The sequence below is a fragment of the Pyrus communis genome, chromosome 7, assembly GCF_963583255.1.
Source record: "Pyrus communis chromosome 7, drPyrComm1.1, whole genome shotgun sequence".
In the NCBI taxonomy this organism is placed as follows: domain Eukaryota; kingdom Viridiplantae; phylum Streptophyta; class Magnoliopsida; order Rosales; family Rosaceae; genus Pyrus; species Pyrus communis.
The window spans coordinates 24,210,257-24,231,751 of NC_084809.1; the positions used below are offsets into that span (position 1 = coordinate 24,210,257).

At 37.3% G+C, this 21,495-nt stretch overlaps 3 protein-coding genes across 3 annotated transcripts; 2 read left to right on the plus strand and 1 right to left on the minus strand.

Moving 5' to 3' along the window:
* Positions 1–5,798: 5,798 nt before the first annotated feature.
* LOC137740709 (KDEL-tailed cysteine endopeptidase CEP2-like) lies at positions 5,799–7,587 on the plus strand. Its single transcript, XM_068480536.1, has 2 exons — positions 5,799–6,195; positions 6,505–7,587. The coding sequence occupies exons 1-2, from the start codon at positions 5,799–5,801 to the stop codon at positions 7,092–7,094; spliced, it is 987 nt and encodes a 328-aa protein (XP_068336637.1). The 3' UTR covers positions 7,095–7,587.
* Positions 7,588–7,661: 74 nt separating this feature from the next.
* LOC137740276 (pentatricopeptide repeat-containing protein At1g06270) lies at positions 7,662–9,610 on the minus strand. Its single transcript, XM_068480128.1, has 2 exons — positions 9,447–9,610; positions 7,662–9,073 (listed from the first exon to the last, which is right to left on the minus strand). The coding sequence occupies exon 2, from the start codon at positions 8,998–9,000 to the stop codon at positions 7,963–7,965; it is 1,038 nt and encodes a 345-aa protein (XP_068336229.1). The 5' UTR covers positions 9,001–9,073; positions 9,447–9,610; the 3' UTR covers positions 7,662–7,962.
* Positions 9,611–10,304: 694 nt separating this feature from the next.
* Positions 10,305–20,872, plus strand: LOC137739550 (uncharacterized). The gene is made up of 19 exons (XM_068479158.1): positions 10,305–10,787; positions 10,931–11,005; positions 11,140–11,290; positions 11,989–12,057; positions 12,676–12,848; positions 13,325–13,462; positions 13,908–14,033; positions 14,486–14,584; positions 15,276–15,396; positions 15,591–15,654; positions 16,148–16,202; positions 16,282–16,406; positions 16,771–16,844; positions 18,308–18,357; positions 18,717–18,803; positions 19,269–19,319; positions 19,415–19,498; positions 19,737–19,787; positions 20,328–20,872. Exons 1-19 carry the CDS (start codon positions 10,446–10,448, stop codon positions 20,409–20,411), a joined length of 2,019 nt encoding a protein of 672 aa, XP_068335259.1. The 5' UTR covers positions 10,305–10,445; the 3' UTR covers positions 20,412–20,872.
* The last annotated feature ends 623 nt before the right edge of the window (positions 20,873–21,495 follow it).

Sequence of the window (21,495 nt, forward strand, 5' to 3'; positions counted from 1 at the left end):
TATGGATTTTGTGTACAAGTTACCGCATACACATAATGGCTTTGATGGCATTTGGGTGATCGTTGATCGGCTCACTAAGTCAGCACATTTTATTCCCGTAAGAGAGAAGTATTCTTTGAGCCGGTTAGCGGAATTGTTTATCTCAAAGGTTGTGAAATACCATGGTGTCCCTGTAAGTATCGTCTCAGATCGTGATCCACGATTCACATCGAAGTTTTGGGTAGCTTTTCAAGAAGCTTTGGGTACGAGACTACTCTACAGTACGGCATATCATCCACAGACGGACGGACAGTCCGAGAGAACTATTCAGACCTTGGAAGATATGCTGCGAGCATCAGTGTTACAGTTCAGTGATGCTTGGCACCAGCGGTTAGATTTGATGGAATTTGCTTACAACAACAGTTTCCATTCGAGCGTTGGCATGGCGCCATTTGAAGCTTTGTATGGTAGATCTTGTCGCACTCCGTTATGTTGGTCAGAAGTTGGCGAAAGAGTCTTGGTAGGTCCGGAGATTGTCGAGGAGACTACTCAAAATGTTCAGGTAATTAGGTCTAACCTGAAAGCAGCTCAGGACAGGCAGAAAAGTTTAGCAGATCGACATGCTACGGACAGAACGTATGAGGTCGGAGATTGGGTATTTCTAAAGCTTTCACCGTGGAGAGGTGTTGTGCGGTTTGGAAAGAAGGGGAAGTTAAGTCCCAGGTACATCGGACCGTACATAGTCACAGAAAGAGTTGGTGAGGTAGCTTACAGGTTGGAGTTGCCTCTGGAGTTGGCTAAAGTGCATAACGTTTTTCACGTGTCTATGCTCCGACATTATGTTGCTGATCCATTGCATGTGATACCTTCTCAACCGTTAGAGATAAATCCAGATTTGACGTACGACGAGGAACCGTTAACGATCTTAGATTGGAAAGAGAAGGTTCTGAGGAACAAAACGGTGAATTTGGTGAAAGTTTTGTGGAGGAATCATTCGGTTGAAGAAGCGACATGGGAGACAGAAAATAGGATGAGGGATTTGTATCCTAGATTGTTTTTCGATCACTAGGGGTTATATGTGGTTGTTTTGAATTTCGGGACGAAATTCTATTAAGGTGGGTAGGTTGTAACATCCCGTTCCGGGATTTTTAAAACGTACGCGTGAATTTACAATTTTATCCTCCTAGTTGTTTCTACGTGTAGTTTTGTGTTGTGTGGTGTAGTAGGACCACACACACACTCATACACCTCGTTTCACTCTCCCGGGATTCCCTCCCTCTTTTCCCTCATTCCTGTCTCTTCTCTGTCTCTCTCTCTCTCTCTCTCACTCTCCCCGAGTTCTTCTTCTTCTTCCTTCAACACACGGACCACACATACAAACCTACTCAAATCTTCACCAATCGAGAAACCAAGACCACCATCGTGTTCGTGGAGCTGAGAGGAGTCCAGTGGTACCATTTCCAGGTAAGAAATCTAACGTTTTCACGTCGTTTCAACAATGGCCGATTTGAAACACTGTTCATGCAAACCTAAACTAGTGTGTTTTTGGAATTTCTAAGCTTGTAGATGTGTTTGTGAGGTCCCAAGGAGCCTCGGAGTGGTTCGTTGGTTGAGTTTGGACGTCGGGAAGGCTAGGTTCGAAGTTGGCCGAACTTGGATCGTTCTTGCAGGTGAGATTCCTTGATTTTTAGGCCTTAAAAGTAGTCCAACGTGATTCTACTAGTCCTAAGCTTCATTTTGGTATAAAGAACGTGAAAAATGGTTGAAAAACGAAGGAGAAAACTTAGTTTGAAAATTACCCAGTTTTCCGGCGCCGTCGCCGGCGCCGGCGTCTCGCCGGAGAAGAAAGGAGAATATTCCGTTAAGTCTAACGGAATATTCCTAACGGCAGTAACGGAATCTGGTTAGATTTGACGGAATATTCCGTCAGTTAACGGAATATTCCTGACGGCGTCTGTTGACACCGTCAGTGTGCAGGTCACGTGGCCGCGCGTGGGGGGCGCGTAGGTCCGTGCCTTGGCCGGCGCGTGGGGGCGCGTGCGTGGTCCAAAATTTTTTCTAAAAATATGGGCGTGATCCTGAGGTTGTGTAGGTCACGTTGGTATATTCATTTGTCCAATTTGAGCAATGTATGAGAAGTTATTACGAGAAGTTGCTTAGGTGGTTTTAAATTAATGTTTTCGTAACTTTGTCGCGTATAGGTGATTCCTATTCCGAGGACGAGCGTACGCACTCGAGGCAGGGGGGCTACGACCCTTCTAATTATCAGTGAGTGGGCTTTTGTTTTCCGTATATACCTATATACCTCTAAATTCCCAGAAATAGAATAGAAAAGGTTATTTGTTTTATGCCATGCATCATATGAATGACGTTTACGCATTATCACGTGCATTGGTAATTGGCATACATTTATAAATGTGTATTTGGTACTGTGGACGCACAGGTAAGTGCCAGGTAAGCGGTATTCATGTGGTTATGCATTCCTGTTTATTATGCAATAGTAGTCTGAAATGCGTAGAGAGCTCATAATCTGCACCCCCGGTGTTAGTGCTCCCGCCCAGAGAGGGGCAGAGTCCTTCACGTGTATGTTCACCAGCACCACACGCTCGCCTTGGATCCAAGTTAGGTGCAAGCCTTGTCGTGCAGACCACATTAGGTGGTTCCGACTCGTAGGTGACCCGCGATTATTCGCATAGTCTTCACGTGATCGTAGCACTAGAGCGTATTTATATTACACCCAGTCTTGTCGTACAGACCACGTTAGGTGGCTCCGACTTGTGTGCAGATTCAGATATTGAGTTGAGATTGGAGCTCTATATGCAGCGGTACATGTCACGTTAGGTGACTCCCGGCTGCCAGATTATGTTATTGATGTGAATTACGCTTGAGCATTTATATTTGATTATGAGATTTTGTTGTGGCATATTCTCAAGCATGAATGGCATATTCTCGAGCATGAATGGCATATCATGGAGCATGATTGACATATCTATACATACGTATATATGTTCATTTTCTGGGAAGTATACAGGTTTTACGGCGAGGGGTTAGAATGTATTTTGCTAAAGAGTTTTCAAAGAACTTTGTTTTTGCCCACTCACGCTTTTGTTTTGCGCCCCTCCAGGTTCTAGTGGTCTAGCGAGTTCAGTGGTTTATCCCAGAGGGCGTCTCGGCATTTCTGACAGACATTCACCATTGTAGGGTCACCTTCGGGTGTACATATCTCGTATCTTTCCTTTTGGACTGTTGTAGACTTGCTCTGAATTGTGTCTCACTTACACTAGTACTTTGTATGTTATTAGGTTTTTAATTATTCGTACTTTTATATTACCTTCTTAATAGCTTCCGCACGCGCACATGGCTACGTCACCTTCACGTGACGGCCAACATGCCCTGATCTCGGTCGGGGTGTGTCAATATCCAACCCTTGGGGATAAAGCTTAAAAATTTAAGCCAAAAAATTTTAAGCCATAACCCAGAAACTGTTTTTCTCCTCCAACCCTTATGACTTAAAATTTTAGCCCGAGATTATTAAAAAATAATTTTAGCCTTATTTTTAGGTAACTTTTTTGAAAATAAAATTTTTGCAGACTATCCTATTTATTTTTATGAACATTTTAATCTAGAATATTTAAATTTTAATAAGTAATTAAAAATCATATAAATACATAGGTATTTATAAAGTTTTAAGTGAAATTTGATTTAACTAATTTTCTTAAATTATTTTAGACGTTAGATTTAATTGTGGACCGTCACATCTTTTTTTAACCATTAGATTTGATCTTATTTGATGACAGCTGTTAGATTATAAGTAAAAAACAAAAAAAATGTTTGAAATATGACGGTTTGGTGGGTCTAGAATAATTTAAGCCAGACTTAAATCTTGGAAGGAATCTAGCCTAGATATATATTTTCTCCATAAGGTTTATTTTAGCCCAATGGTTGGAAATGGTTTGAGGGATTTAAAACTTACATTTTAAGCTTTATCCCATATGAATGCAGTTAATATCATTTGTTAAAAAAAAAAAAAAAAAAACTATGCAGACCGAAACCAAGGGGTGGACCCGTATTACTATTAGGAGTATAAGCAGGTTGAATTGGCAATAATTAGATAGTTTATTAGTGGGATTAGGGCAATTTGGAGCACATGAGGCGGTAGGAAAGGGAATCACGTTACACTCCCCATGTGAATTGTTCGGACGTTCTAAGCTTCTCTTACTTTGTCCCCAAACCATACCCACATGTAGGGGGGTGTAAGTTTCGTGGTACTTTCCATCAGTACCTCGACTAGAATTTTTGTAGCTTTTAATAAATCAGGATAATCTGAAAGTGTTTGTGGGGCAGTGCTAATCATAATTAGTGGGGTGTTTAGAATATGCATTAATTTGCCTTTATCGAGGAAGTCTCAAGGAGGCACTAATCACGATTAGTGGGGTGGTTTAGGATTGAGATTTAGGGTTTGATTAACAAAACCATTGTTTGGGAGCTTTAGCTCAACTTAATTCCTTACGTGTTGGGAGCTTTAGCATGATCATTTGCATGAACCACAACTTAATCAGATTTTGGTATGGGTACAACTCATGCCGGTTGGGTGAGTTGAATGGTCAACCCAATCCTAACCCAACCTTCACAATTTGAGTTTGGGTTGGGTTAGGTTCGGGGTCATGCGGATTTACTCGGGTTCGGATTTTAATTAGTTAGGGTTTATTTGGATTATGTTCAGGTTCACTCAACTTTATCGAGTTCACACTTATTTATACTACTGTATTTTGAATGATTTTTAAAATTTTGAACCAAACAACGTCAATATTAATTAAAATTTCATTTACACATCATCATCCTCACAAAAGTTAAAACAAACAACTTGAAGACTATTTCTAATGTTTCAAACCACGCAAAGTTGAAATTAAATTTCAGAATGTATACCAAGGCTTCAACCAAAAGAAATGTAAAAGTAAAACTTCATTTATTATTACCCATATGAAAACCGACAATAAAGTTCAAGTATAGTCATTCCAAAACTTATACATAACTTATATAATATGAAATGGGAGGGTATATTATGTGCTTGAGTGAATTCGGACTAAAAAAATGCGGTTGGGTTGGGGTTGACATGGGCGAGTAAGACAACAACTCGACCCACCCAATAAATGATTGTGTTGAGGTTTGGTTGCGTTTGGGCGGGTTTTTTTTTTATTCATTATAATCCGTCCGATCGGATTTGAAATGTGCATGGACATATTCAGGTTGACTCAACCCAAGTTGCAACCCTAAATTTTGGACAGCAACTTAAGGCCATACTTGTTATCCGACGTGTTGTTTAACATGTAGGCAAGTCAGATAGCAAACGAGTTCACTCTACAACCGATTTTCCGCTCTTGTGTTTTTGTTTCTTGATTTTTATTTTCCATCCAAAGACTAACAAAAGGAAAATGCAAGAAAAGAAAATGAGAGTGCGAAAATCATTTATCGTCGTCATATATAACCTGCGAAATGATATCCACCAGTCGAAATAGCACAACATAGCCGCACTCTATCTGTGGGTTAGCGTAGCGAACACAACACCTCTATACGTAGCCTAAACACTTCATTCATCGTAAGAACACAATAAAGAAGCCTTAACAAAATTCACAAGCACAAAAAGCATGAGCAAAACAATACTACCCGTTTCAAAACTACCTCGAATCGTATTACTATAAACAAGACTTGAACTCAAACACGTAGAAAACGCAAACTCGAAATCAATACCATTGTTAATCTCAAGACTATCAACAAGCAAACATTTTATGATGTTAGCGCGTGCTAGCTTAACGTTTTTCATGGTGTGCATTTTGTGCATATCATCTACAGCATGTGCCCAAGAGTACAAGCCTCCAGAGGGTGACCTCAAAGCCATGAGGCAGAGATATCAAAGGTGGCAGGACAAATATGGCCGAAAATATAAGAGTGAAGAGGAAAAGGAATACCGTTTTGGGATATACAAATCCAACCTTGAGTTTGTTGATTTCATAAATTCTCAAAATCTTTCATACAAACTCAGCGACAATAAGTTTGCAGATATCACAAACATAGAATTCACAACAAACTACATGGGTTTCCAAACTAGGAGAGATCTAAAGACGAGGTTCATCTATGACAAGGAAGAAGATTTGCCGACTACAGTGGATTGGAGAAAGCGTGGCGCGGTAACTCCAATCAAGGAGCAAGGCAAATGTGGTATAAATTACATTTTATTTCTCCCCCTTTTTATGCTCCTGAAATTTCAGTTTTTCTGCTAGAAGATGGTTCAGGAATTACTTTTCTAAGTTTAGTTTCGTACTTTCTGGAATTATTCTACAACAAATGTATATTCTATCACGTTCCAAGTACATACCAAGACGCCAAAGCTTAATACAGTTTTTGATTTAAGATATACAAACAATGATAAAAAGTTGGGTTGTAGATAATACTCACATGTCCTTGATGTTCAGCCTGCTGATAGCATATTAATTAGCAACGTCTGATAGTATTACACTTACAATGCAGGAAGTTGTTGGGCTTTCTCAGCCGTAGCAGCTGTTGAAGGAATTAACAAAATCAAAACTGGAAACTTGGTGTCACTATCAGAGCAAGAACTTGTGGACTGCGATGTGAACTCTGGGAACGAAGGCTGTAGTGGTGGATTCATGGAGAAAGCGTTTAGTTTCATAAAAGATAACGGACTCTCCACCGAAGACGATTATCCCTACGAAGGATTACAGGGTACCTGTGATGAGGATAAATTGAAAAGACGTGCTGTGAACATAAGTGGCTATGAAAGAATACCTGTCAATAACGAGAAAAGCCTACAAGCCGCAGTTGCTCGCCAACCTGTCTCTGTTGCAATCGATGCTGGCAGTTATGGTTTTCAACTCTATTCTTCAGGTATCTTCACTGGTTATTGTGGAAAGAATCTCAACCATGGAGTCACCGCAGTGGGGTATGGAGAAGATAGTGGTAAAAAGTACTGGATTGTGAAGAATTCCTGGGGTCTTGACTGGGGTGAATCTGGTTATGTAAGAATAACACGCAACTCGGCTGATAAGGAAGGTACTTGCGGCATTGCCATGCAGGCTAGCTACCCTGTTCAGGCTTGAGCAGTATGATAAATTAACCTTCTTCTATATAGTAACAAGGTAAAATATGCAACCATGGAATTCCAAATAGTACAAAGAAAACAAGGAAAATAATTCAAACATAATGGGTATTAACTGAGATTACGTAGTTTATCAAATAACATGGGCATATCTTATTAGCATTTCATCATTAATTCATGTTACAATTGTTATTCTGAGAAATGCTGAGTTTTCTATACAGACGCAAATAAATGTTTAGTTTAGTTCACAGCGGTTTAGAGTTTGAAAAGAAAGTGGTTAAGAAAGAAACAGGGAAACCAAACTATAAGTTATCAATCATATTCCAAAAGGAGAAGAGGAATTTCGTTTCTGGGAAAGAAAAATAGCATCACAAAGAGGATCCTCGTTCGATCCTAAACCCATTCATCATGTCAAAAGCTACTCTAAGAAAAAATAAGCTGAAAAATTACCAAGCCTAGAGACAAGAGGACTACTATTGAAATTACACTGAAAATTTTCTTATTCTTCAAATCCTACCTTCACTTTGCTAAAACAATAAATACTTCATCTCACAACTATCTGTTTAGGTTTCTTTCAAAATGTAGATATTTATAGTGCTAAATAAAAATTTTGTTACATATGGGTCCAAATAAGTTTACAAGCACAAACTTGTTCAGCTCTATGAAGAATTATTTTTCATCTCGAACTCTTCTTGGCCCTAGGATTAATAAGAATTAAGAACCATGAATTTACCATCAAATGACAACAGACTTTTAAGACGCTTAGTGGCAGAGAAAAGGAACATCGAACCCATACTTCAAATGGACTGAGTACTAGCTCCCATCGACATAAAGAACTGGAATCCATGGCCTCAAAGAAATACAGGGAGCTACGACTTCAATTCTCTAAATTGTTGCCTCACAGAACAAGCTAGCTCCCATTCACCAGCGCCAGCCAACCTCTCAACAACCTTCAGTCTAGTCCTGATATAAGGTATAAAACCTCTCTCCGTCATCCTAATCACCACCTTCCCCGCCAAAATATACTCACCCACATCCAAGCACCCGTTGACCACCAATTCATAGCTCTCACAGCTGACAGGGTGACCCTCCCTCTCTAAGAACCCAATCATCTCAACTGCTCTCCATATCTCTTTGTTTGCTCGCAATGCTGCTGCCACTTTCATAACCGTCCCCTGCCTTGGAGTCAACCCAACTTTCTCCACCATTTGCTTAATCACATCTACTGCCTCGGCTGTTCTTCTGACAGTGCACATTGCACCAATTACTGTGTCAAAACTCTCCAAATCAGGAATACATCCTACCCTACTCATACCCTTTAAGAGTTTAACCGCCTCATTCAACTGATCAACAGAACACAAAGAAGATATCAGGTAATTGCACACTCCACAGTCAGGATGATATCCAATTGACTGCATATCCAATAAGATCTCAGACACAGACAGAGATTCTTTCCGGCAGTTCATCCAAGCAGAAGAGAGGAGAAGAAGGGTTTGGGGGACAGGGACGCAGCCAGAGCGAAGAGTTCGTTGGAGAATGGCAAGAGCAAGAGGGAAGGGATTGGAGCTTTGGAGTGTAAATGAAAGGAGGCAGGAATAAGTAATCTGCGCTCTAGAACGAGGCCTTAGAGGGATGAAAGACTGCAAAATTTGATCAACGACTTGTGTTCTAAGGTTGTTGGGATAGGTTGAAAGGAATGAGAAAGGATTGGGGTTTTGGCATGCTTGGGCAGAGGAAATGAGGAGATCAGGTATCTTCTCGTATGCTTTGGCTTCAACCGTATTTCTTATGGTTTCATGGAGCATTTGAGATGAAGTGATCAAGTGACAGGAGCGATGCTGCAGGAGACAACAAGGTACAGGAAGAAGAGATGTGCAAAGCTTTGCATTTGCTGCTCTCAAAGCCATGTTGTACTTGTAGACTGTGTTGCATCAATATTTGCATGATATCGGCACCACCTCGACAATTACAAAACCAAACCTGAAGAATTTTATCAATTCAACAACATTAACATACAGTAGCTGAATGGTTAGCTTGAAATTTTTTTTCGGTTTACGTATTACGTAGTAGAGATGAGTACACAAATGGAAGTGACAGCATCCGGATTACAAATGAAATCTAAACAAATATTAACACAAGGTAGGTGGGAAACAAATAACATGGGATGGATGTCAAGTCGTGAATCTGCAGTTGGTATTAAACAAATCAACTTGGAAAGATGCTACGGAGATAAGGATAATGGTTGGGCAGAGATTAACAAAAAAGAATGCAAGGAATTTGTCTCAGAGGAATATTGTCGAACAGGATGTGGGCATTCAATGACAAATAACAATACGAGAATCGGCGAGCTTACCTCATTTAAATAAGCAGCCAGGCCTGTCTACTCTTTCTGTTGATTATTGCTCAAACGAGATTGAATTCCCACTCTTCTCTGAGTCGAATCCTCACTCTCCTTAGTACTTACTTACGGGTGGGTTCAGAGTTTTCTGTGGTCTTGGAGAGAGAGAGAGAGACAGAGAGAGAGAGAGGAGGGATTACTGATTGGATTGGTTTCTTACTTTTGATTTTATCTAATTATATTTTAACACATGATTTATTAATTGTAAAATTTTTAAAAATATGTGGTATTTTTAAATTCCGAATATGAATCATATTATTACTAATTTATTATGGGGTTTAGCCAACTCTTTCATTCCGTAATGTACATAATATCGTTTGTTCAATGAAAGAGCGAGTATATAGAGTACTAAGCATTATTCTTACTGATTAGCTTGGGTTATACTTTTCTAAGAGTTGGTGATGACAAAAATCAACAAGTAGGAGGTTAAAATAGATATGTAGATAGCAGGATCTTTTTTAACTATTTTTTTTTTTTTTTTAAAGATCATGTTAAGTGGGATTAAATTGTCAAAGAGTAATACTAGATAGACTAACAAAAAAAATAATAATTTAATAGAAAATAAGCGTTAATACTAATAATTTAATTATTAACAACCACATTATATAATTTACAAAATACTATTTAAATAAATAATTTCCCTTACATTATTGTTTACAAAATATATTTAGCCACATCGACTATATAAATGAATTTAACATTTTAATTTGACATCTTCGTGTAAATGTTATTTTCAATTTAAAGGAAGATGACGTTAAAAGAAGAAAAAAAAAGTGTAAATTAATACAATTTGAAAACTTCATGGGGTGCAAATGTGAGAAAAGTGGAAGTTAGATTTTCTGTGTTCGGGTGAAAGTCTTAAACCCTATCGATCAGAAACAACGTTAAACCTTAAACCTTAAACCCAGGCAATTGTACGGGAACTACTCTACCATTTCTCTCTCGGTGTTAGAAATGGCGGGGCCGTTGCTTCGCTCTATCTGGTCCTCCACGCGCAACTCTTTCTCTTCCTCCTTTGCGTCCCCCACTCTCAAACCCTACCCATTAACCCCACGCGCATCTCCACTCGCACGCGCCTTCTCGGCAGCCACTGCGGCCTCCAATGCTAGTACTTCCCCGAACACCGTCCTGGATCCGAGCCGACTCCGCAACGTGGCGGTAATAGCCCATGTGGACCACGGCAAGACGACGCTCATGGACCGCCTGCTCCGCCAGTGCGGCGCCGACATCCCCCACGAACGAGCCATGGACTCCATCAGCCTCGAGCGCGAGCGCGGAATTACCATCGCCTCCAAGGTCAGTGACTGACTTTGTGTTCGAGTGTAATCCTATATTGCTATGCAAATAGGAATCTGAAATTTTAAAGAAATCGAAATGCTTTTGTTTACTTTGGTTGTCTTTGATTGTGGTTACATCAATTACCTTAAAATGATTTGCAGGTCACGTCAATTCCATGGAAGGAGAATGAGTTAAACATGGTTGATACGCCTGGACATGCCGATTTCGGTGGTGAAGTAAGCTCGTTTTTGAAACCAATGATCAATGTTTCTGTGTTGTCCCTCAATGGATGCAAATTATATATGTTTATGCATGTTGATTGCTCATTTTCATTGCTCTTGTGCTACTTTTTTTGTTGATCGCTTCGTAGGTTGAGCGGGTTGTTGGTATGGTTGAGGGCGCAATTTTAGTTGTTGATGCTGGGGAAGGTCCACTTGCACAGACCAAGTTCGTACTTGCTAAAGCCTTAAAATATGGGCTGCGCCCCATTCTTCTTCTAAACAAAGTAGATCGTCCTGCAGGTACTTATTCGTGCTTGGTGCATCTTTAATTTGAAAAGTTGAACCTATATTGCACGAATAATTATAGAACGGGATTGTTGATTAACGGGGGACATTAGCAATCTGGATGGTTTAGGAGTTCTTTGTTTATAGGGTATTTGGGTTCCTTCACTGCTTGGATTGGACAGCTGAAGACATCATAATCCTTTAAACTCTTGATTTGGGTTAAAGATTGACATCTCTATTTGTTTAGCTTATTAACTTCTCTATTTGTTAAACTTAGTAACTATCTTTTTCCAAGTAGTGGAGTTATCCAAAAATTGGGTTGTGTTTGAGTTGGCAGGGTTCGTCCAACCGAAATCCCACTCATAGAACTGGTGTTTTATTTACGATATATGAATGCAAGGCACAAGCAAACACATGTAAACTCTCTAAGAAAAGAAGAGTTGTGTGATGAAGATTTTTGGTTGCTTCCTTGAAGGCATTCTGTTTGTGCATAATGTTCTCTCTAGTGTCTGAAAGTCTGGCTTGTCTCGTTTTATTTGGCATCCTGTTCCCTTTTATTGTTTCACATTCCTCTTGCCATAATTTCTATCACATAGTTGTCATTTCATTTCCAAAAAAGAAAACAGTTTCCATCTCGTACATCAAAATTTATTGTGCTGTATTTTCCGTTACTTGGATTAGTGCTTATGTTATTAATTCTTGTGCTTATGCAGTTTCTGAGGAGATGTGTAATGAAGTTGAGAGTTTGGTGTTTGATCTTTTTGCGAATCTTGGTGCTACAGGTGTGGATATACAAGAATCAACATGGTTACACCCACGTTTGCTGTGGTTTATTTTTTAGACTAGAAAATCCCTTATCGTGAATTTCAAGCTAATATATTGGTCTCTCCACTCATTGCCAATTGGTTTTGGTTGGATACTCGAACTTTGACAGGGTTGGAAACAAGAAATTCATCCATATGTCAGGCCATATGTTAGTGGGAATGTTGAGATTTTAAAATATTACTTTGGGCATTTCAAGGCTTGCACTACAATACATAATATCCTGGGCCACAGCACCTAGCCAATTGATCTTGAGTTGGATGCTCTAATTTTAACATCATATGAAAGTGGGCAATGCATTCATATGTTCAACACAATTTGACCACACATGTTCTTTGTTACCCGATATAATTTATCTACATGTTTGTCTCAATCCTACCACAAATAAGAAGGCATGTTGAGAATACAAAAATCTCACATCTGATATGTGAAGCCTTGCATCACAGTATACAAAATGCTGAGCTTCTCCGCCCATTGCCATTTGGTTTTGTGTTATGTTATAAATTTAGTTTTCACTTTCATAACTTCGTATTGGTCGGATGAAAAACTAATTAAACATATTCCTATTTTTGAATTAGAGGAGCAGCTAGATTTTCCTGTGCTGTATGCTTCTGCTAAAGAAGGATGGGCTTCCACCACTTTCACCAAAGATCCTCCTGCTGATGCAAGAAATATGTCACGACTGCTTGATGCCATTATAAGTCATGTTCCTCCACCAACGGCCAATCTTGAGGCACCTTTCCAAATGCTGGTTTGTATACTTATCCCCTGTGTGCTCTCCTCTTCCCCTTTAAGCTGGAAATATGCAGGTTGAGTCAATATTATTTATGAAGTTCTTTCACTTGAGATTTGCATATGCACATATCATTTCAATAGAGGCTGTTGTTTGTATTGTAGAGAATTAAAAAGGTTCTAAATGAAGGCTGTTTTCTTACTTTCCTATATTTTTGTTCACTATGCACTGCATCTTTTTGTTTCGTGTCAAATGCGGTAAAACGTTTGTGAACTGTTTTGGCATACTTTCATTTGTAGAAATCTTTAATTCTGTGGCTGTAAAACCTGTGTCATCTTTTTTGACCTGGTAAAACAAACTGGCCAAGCAATAATATTATTGTTTCTGTTACAACTTAATGGATAAATGACTAACTTTTGTATTTTCCTCTCGTTCATTTTTATTTTTCATAGTACTGGAAAAATTAAAATAGCATATATTGATGTTTATGTAAGGTTTCTATGATGGAACGAGACTTCTACCTTGGACGAATATTGACCGGACGAGTTTCTTCTGGCAGCATTCGCATTGGTGACAGAGTTCATGGGCTTCGTCACAAAGATTCTGGAGTTGAGAAAATTGAAGAAGGGAAGGTTTGTGGTTTTATATTTGCCTCATGGTTGTTAAAACTTAAAAGTGAATTTCTTTTGCAGTGGACAATGTTTGATTCTTTATGACCGTGAGATTTTACCCATGTTGGGTTAAAGCTCTTATAGCGTTCACCATGACTTATCTGAAATGGCTTCCTTAATAATTCTTAGAATGAACTACTATTGCCCTCAAAAGCCATCAGTTTGAAATTGGTTAATTAGATTATTGAGGCTTCTAGCTTTATTTTCTCTGACTAAGAATCTGATATGAAAAACAACCTCTCAAGCATCACCGTCTCTCAAAGAACAATGAAAAGTTTGATATTTGTACTCAAAGTGCTGTGGCTTTTTACAGTATTCAAAGCTCAACTTCAAATGAAATATTAAAATCTTACAATACTAAGTTTCTGTTAGTAATGTACTAGATAACCCTTTTTTTTTCCTGCAGGTTGTGAAGCTGATGAAAAAGAAGGGAACACATATGGTCGTAATTGATTGTGCTGGAGCTGGTGACATAGTGTCAATGGCTGGGTTAGCAAGCCCATCTATTGGCCATACAGTTGCAAGCGTTGAGGTATATTGATGCAATCTTGGTTTTAGACTTTAGTTTTTGTTCGTTCACAATTACTTTTCATTTTATTTTCTCCTATTTTATTTTAGCAAATATGAATAATAGCTTCATTGTATATTTTCCTGTATCCATTGTACTTCTGTTCCTAGTCTTACCTTGAGAAGGCTTGGTACTGGGGTCCTCACTAAGTTTTCTGAGCTCCCTTTGTTGTTGCTAGCCTACATCAATTGTGTTTTGTCTTTAAAATTAATTGCTTCGATGACTTTAGCTACTTTTGTCTCAAGAAGATGGAAAACATTATGGTCTGTAATTCTTTTTTGGCAGTGGTAGTTTTAGCATCACTCCAGGGTTTTCAATTTTTAATCCTTTTTTCTTTTGAAGAAACTTTGTATCTTTTTATAATATGTCATGGTTGTACATTCCATGCAAAACTGACGTATGGTTGCTTCTGATAGATTATGACTGCATTGCCCACCGTTGAGTTGGATCCCCCAACTATTTCCATGACTTTTGGTGTCAATGACTCTCCCTTAGCTGGTCGTGATGGTACCCATGTAAGTGATGATTTTTTCCTGTTTGCAAACAGTTGTTACACATGTTCTATTTAAACTACATTTTATCATTGATGACTGTATTTCATTTAGCTGTTTTAGTGTTATACTGATAAACTTATGCACCTATACTCTCACTTTTGGTTTGAAATCATTGATTTATGAATAGAAAATCTGTACTTGGTCGGATAAACTTACAGGGAAAATATACAGACCAAGTGTATATAGGAAGATTAGAGATTTGACAGTTTGTGTTGCAATTCATTCTTATCATCTATGTTTTTTTTTTCCTAAATTTGACGTTAAAGTAGGGTTGATTTACATGTTCAATGGAAAATATATAGGACATGAACATGGTAGGAATATGGCTGATGTCCAGCAACTTCTAAGTTTTAAGTAATGAATTCATTAAACATGCATAATAATAAGTTAATAACTCCTGCTAGGGGTACTCTGTCCTCTCAGGTAATGTTCAAAATTCTATTTTTGTCCACCAACCTGTGGGCATGTTCTCGACAAATGTTTTTGGGGTTACTGTTCATGCTGTGTCTTATTTGAAGTCTTAACATGGCCTTACCTCCCTATGTATTTCCTTTCTACTTAAATGTAAGAAAGCTGATGACTGCATCTTTAGAATGGGTGGACTTATGGACCACTCTACATAATCTGACAGACTGATGTGTTATATCTGTAGCTCACCGGAGGTAAAATTGGTGATCGACTATCAGCTGAATCGGAAACAAATCTTGCCATTAATGTTCTCCCAGGCTTATCAGAATCATTTGAAGTTCAGGGGAGGGGAGAACTTCAACTGGGTTTGTTCCTCTTAAATTTGCAGTTATTTTCCCTTTTCATTGTTTAATTCCAAGAGACACTATGTCAATTATTAATAAAAAATAGACAGAGTTTAGCTTATGTTAACAAGGTTCTTTCCCGCTTGCTTCTCTACATTTCATTGCAAATTAAGTTTAAACATATTGTTAATGTAGTTTTCATATTGTGAAAACAGGTATTTTAATTGAGAATATGAGGCGGGAAGGCTTTGAACTGTCTGTCTCACCACCCAAAGTCATGTGAGGCACCCTTTTGTTGCTTTATTGCAATGCATTTTTCTGTATACATGGAATTCCCCATTCCAATAATTTTTTCTTTAAGGAAAAAGTATCCATACTATGGAGATATTAAGGTTCTGAAAACATAAAGATACTCAATTAGATTGGTAAACCAACAAAATATTTGCACCAAAATCTGAAGTACTTTCTTTGTGAGATATTGATAGGCATAATGTTGTATCATATGCTTCGCAATAAATGTATAATACCCTAATTCTACTTTACATGATATCTTTGAAAAAGGGAATCAGCGATTATTCAGTTACAGCTCCTATGTTCTGTTTATTTTGGTATATTTACGGCTATGGTGTGTGTATCTGTATGTGGCATGTGCTCACATATTAGTATATGTATATGCACACACGGCTATTTATTGTATGATTATTTGTTTATCTTTTTTATTGTTGAATAACTTATCTAAACAACTGATGCAATTTTGCTTTCACTGAATCAGGTACAAAACAGAGAATGGTCAAAAACTTGAGCCAATTGAAGAAGTTACTATCGAGGTAAGACTTTCAGATGTAAAATTTTGCTACTCTTTTCTTTCAACAAATGAGACTCATATGCACTGGCTTTTATTTTCAGGTAAATGAAGAGCATGTGGGGTTAGTAATGCAAGCCTTATCTAATAGGCGTGCTGAGGTTATCGATATGGGTCCTGTTCCAGGAAGCGCCGACCGGACTAGATTGTCTTTGACATGTCCATCAAGGTTCTGTTGCCCTCTCAATGTCAATTCTTCTTTTCTTCCTCATTTTGTTATTTTGCTCTATAAGCAATCATTGTTACTGTAGCATTTATATATTTTAGCATATTGATTTTGTTATCAAGGAAAAAAAAAAAAAAAAAAACAACATCTTATCATCTTACTCATTTGGTTTCATGGTAACTACTTACCATTGCACAACCAATGTTGAATTGCATAATCTTTAACCATTTCAAAGCGTGTGATCAATTAATTTATCATTTACCGTTTTCCATTTTAAATTGGGCCCCATATTGATGGCAGGTTTTTGGCAATCAATACGACATTACTTTTGAAGAATTGAATTGATCCTTTCTGTTGTATTCTTCAGGGGCCTGGTTGGTTACAGAAGCGTATTTAGCAGTGACACACGTGGAACTGGATTTATGCATCGTGCTTTCTTAAGTATGATTTTCCCCCATCTTGCTATTCCTACTTCTCCATTCCTTTGCCTTTTTGGTCCTGTGAATCTGTCATGTACTTGGGTTATTTCTAGGGAGTTAAACCTTCTCCTGATTGTTCATCACCTAAATTGGGCCCGGACGTGATGTGACCCTAAGACTCGAAATCCTCCATTTGACATTTTCTAGTTGCAAGGTTTTTATTGTGTGTCCAGATATTTGTGCCTATATGCATATATTAGGGTGCAAAAATGCCACCCTAACTAAAAATCTTGCCAGTTTACCACCCAGACTCTTGTTTTAGTGTAAATGTACCACGTACATTAGTTTCCTTAAAAAATTAGTCAAAGCGTATCTGCAAAACAGGTGAGTCCTTTTTCAAGGGTATTTAATCCACTTAAAGACCTAGATTACTTAGGATAAGAGTTCAGTTGACTATATCTTTTGGGGCATATCTTCCTTTCCTCGAAGACAGGCTGTAGTCAACAGAGTTCTTATCCCAACTTGTCTAGGGGTCTTGGAGTGGTGAGAAGAAAAAGTGCTCACGTGCCCAATACACGATGAGTTTTGATGAAATTTCTTGCAGAAATTGTCACTCTAGAAGTTGAATCTGGGTGGTGGCAAGATTTTTAGTTGGGTGGTTGATGTGCACACCCCTAATAGTCCAGTTTGTGCAAATTTCCCTATATGTGTGTGTGTGTGTGTGTGTCTAAACAAGTTTTATCAAGAGAACAAAAGGAATTACAAGAAGCATGGCCACATAGTCCTTGAAACACCTAAAACAACAGAAGAAACTCAAAACCCCAAAAAAAAATTAAAAACTCAACAAACAGAGAGAACGCTAACTCAGAGAGCCCTGGCTACAGAACTCCTCTCCAAGCAAGACAAGTCACACTATAAGGAATGTTCTTGAAATGTTTAACAGAAAAGTCTGGATAGATGCAAGTTGTCTAAAGCGTAAATATTGTAATATTACCTTGTAAAAGCAGTTTTAAAACAAAGTGAATCAACTTTCAGTTTTTCATTTATCTCTAGATCTTTAAAATTGTTTTGTTATAATATGCAATGTAGCTCGTCTTAATCTTGATTCATGATATAAGTTTGGATACAGAGTATGACACTTTAACCACAATGTTTATTCTGTTAAACTTGCTTTGTTACTTTGGAATGCATGCTGCGGTTCTTATTTTGATTGCAAGCGCAAAAAAGTACTACAAGTTGTTTTTTTTTTTGTTTTTTTTTTTTTGTTTTTGTTACAAAAAGTATTCTAACCTTCATAGTGGACCACTAGCTTGTTCTGAAAGAAAATCAATAAGAATTATTACAACCTCTTGTTAGAAGTAAACTTTTTATTTTATTTTATTTCGGGTATCGGGTATAAATGTTTTTACGTTGTTTAGCTTTGTTGTTGCTTGATTGAAGTTTCGTTTGATTTTAATATTCTCATGCATGTTATCTGTTATGCAGAATATGAGAAATATCGAGGTCCTCTTGGTGATGTCAGGAAAGGAGTGTTGGTATGTGTGTACTTGCCGTTAGATATATAATGTACTCCATTTTCATATTGTTAAAATTCCTTTTTTGATCAAACTGCGATTTTCTTAAGGAGATCTATTTAACATCTTAACCATTAGAGATGTCTCTGAAAAACTGCTTTTATTTTTATATTTTGATCTAAAGTTGGCTGATTGTTATGGCTTGTGAAAAAATAAAAATAAAATTTTGTAAGCACTATGTCCCTCATTGAAAACAAAAGGTGATGTAATTCTGCTTCTAACACATCTTATTAAATCTTCTATATGTTACACCTGGTTTTTTATATCAAAGTTGTATGTGTTGGATGACAATTAATGTCTCTTTGTATTTAATTCTATAGGTGTCAATGGGCTATGGTACAATCACAGCGTATGCCTTAGTGAGTTTAGAACCTCGCGGAACTCTTTTTGTCACTCCTGGGATGGAGGTTGGTACACATATGATCAGTTCATGTCGCTGCTTGTCTTTTTCCTTTCCCAAAATTTGATAAAACTAATTCATATTGACTCGAGGATGCTTATTTATAAGATATCAGTTTGTTGCTTTTAACCATTGCCTCTCTGCCGAAAAAACATCTTTTAAGGTTGGAATACTTTAGATCCTTGGTTTTAACCAAGAAATGAGCATGGTCGTGTTCCGACAGCATAAAGAAGAAAAAAATGAGTGTGGTGCTGTTCTTCATTTATAGATTATAAAGAGAGTGAGAAATTATGGACTAGAACATTGGTCTTTCTGTAATTTTTTGGGCAAATTAACTGATATAGAATGGCCCAGGATAAAAATTGATTTCAAACCACAATAACAGGTGAAAAATATGTGACTAGTAGAAGGAACTTGCTAGACCTGGTTTCGTTTGATATTAAACTTGTTTCCGTTTTGTTCATTAATACAGACATATGATGGCATGATTGTTGGCGAGCACTCGAGGGACACAGATCTAGATGTGAGTACATTTTATGCTTTTCATGTTAGATGTTGTGTTATGTTTAGGTTATCGAAAAGTGTGTGATATTTAGCTGACTGACCTTGACTGTGCAGGTCAACCCAGTTAGAAATAAGGAACTTACAAATATACGTGCTGCTAGCAAGGATGAGAATGTGAAACTATCTCCTCCCCGCCTTGTATGTATCAACCAATTTCTTCCTCTTTATTCTTGTTTCACAGCATGCATCATATAGCCACTGTACTTTAATCAGGATTATTTTGTAGCCATATTATAAAGATATGGATTATGGACAACGATCTTCCTATTTTGAGGAGAAATCGGAAAATAATAGCAAATTCATTGCTGTAAATGTTACTGCTAGATCATTTTTATCTGTTAAGTGATTGCTAACATCTGAAAGCATTGGGATGCAGATGACTCTTGAAGAAGCAATAGGGTATGTAGCCTCTGATGAACTGATTGAGGTAAGTCTGATTTTAACTTTATCCTTCCATTTGCGATTAATACCTAATAGTGAACAGTTTCCGTATATTGCCACAGAAATTATTAACTGAGGTTCGTCCTTAACAAAATGTAGTTCATGATTCCTACTTGTATTCCAATATTTCAAAGTAAATAGAGACGTTAGTTGCTGAATTAGTTAGAGAAAATTTGTATTTACTAACTTATTCCAGGAAAATAAAAACTGAACGAGCAGAATAATCACATTTTCTAACTTCTCAAACTACGTCATAAATCTATCGAAAAGGAAAAAAGTTGCTCGTTTTATATAAAATTGATGCTTTAGTATCCTGTGAATCTGTGATAGTGGTGTTGCCGAATTAGTTTAGAAAATTCTTATGTGCTTACTAATTCCAGAAAAAAGAATTAGAAATGAACGAACAGAATAAATCTCGTTTTATAACTTCTTGTATTTACGCCATTAACTAAAGAAGGAAAAGTTGCTCGTTTTATGTCAAAGTTGCTCAGGCGATAATAATCCCGCCATGCTTTTATATGTGCAGGTTACACCAAAGACAATACGGTTAAGGAAGAAATATCTGGACGTTAACAAGCGTAAAAGCATGAGTAAAAGGCAAAAGGAATGAATCCCGCCTTCTCTGCAGTTCTGTAACGTCGTTAGGTATACTACTTGAATGTATCCACAGTAGTACTCATAACATATATGTACTCTCGTTCAACCAGTACATGGCAATTTTGGTGAAATTGTATGCGTCGCGGAAGATTTATTCTTTAACAGATCTGAGCAAAGAAACTTGATGTTGTATTTGGTGAGAAGAAAAAAAAATAAAGGAAGTCGGAAATTCTTGATTCTTGCCTCTTGTCATTTGTATGTAAACTTAAATGCACACAAATGAAGCAAGTGTTGGATTTAACAATATGATACCAGATTTTGGTTGTAAAATATGTATCTTATGGAGACAATTAGGGGGATGATTTCGGATCGGGACTAAGGTTTTTAATTTTGATTATCAAAAACTTCGGATTTCATTTGAATTTCTCGATTCAAATGTTTCGGAAATTTTGACATTAGAGTTATCTTGGAACTTTCGGAGCATAATTTGGAATTCGTATATTTTACAACTTTGTGGGTATAATTGAACTTTTTCATAATCTAGTGTTTAATGTTAGTGCTCCAACAAAATAAAAAGAAAACGAATTTCCACTACTTTTTTGATCTCATACTTAGAATAAGAGCATCTTCAAAGATGTCAAATATTAAACATCAAAATGATATTTGATGGCTTATGTGGTAGTTTGACATTTTGTACAATTCTTTGCTCCATCTAATATGTTAAATAATAATGTCAATCTATCATTTATTTTTGTTTATCTCTTTGTGGGGTCTAATTGTTGAGACAACCAATCAAATACTTGAAACACCCAACAACATTTATTTGGGTAAATTACACAAAACTACCTCAACTATGGGTTGAACTATAATCTCATACCTTGTGTTTTAAAAACTACAATGTCATACCTCATCTTACGAATTTGTTGTAATGTCAGACCTCTGTCAAATTTTCTGTCAATTGTTCTATTAAATGTTAACGTGACTTGAAGTGGAGCATACTCCCTAAACCAATTGGATTAAAAAATTATATAAGTATTAAATAATAAAATTTAAAATTTAGAAATGAAATCTTTCAAATATTTTTATTAAAAAAAGAG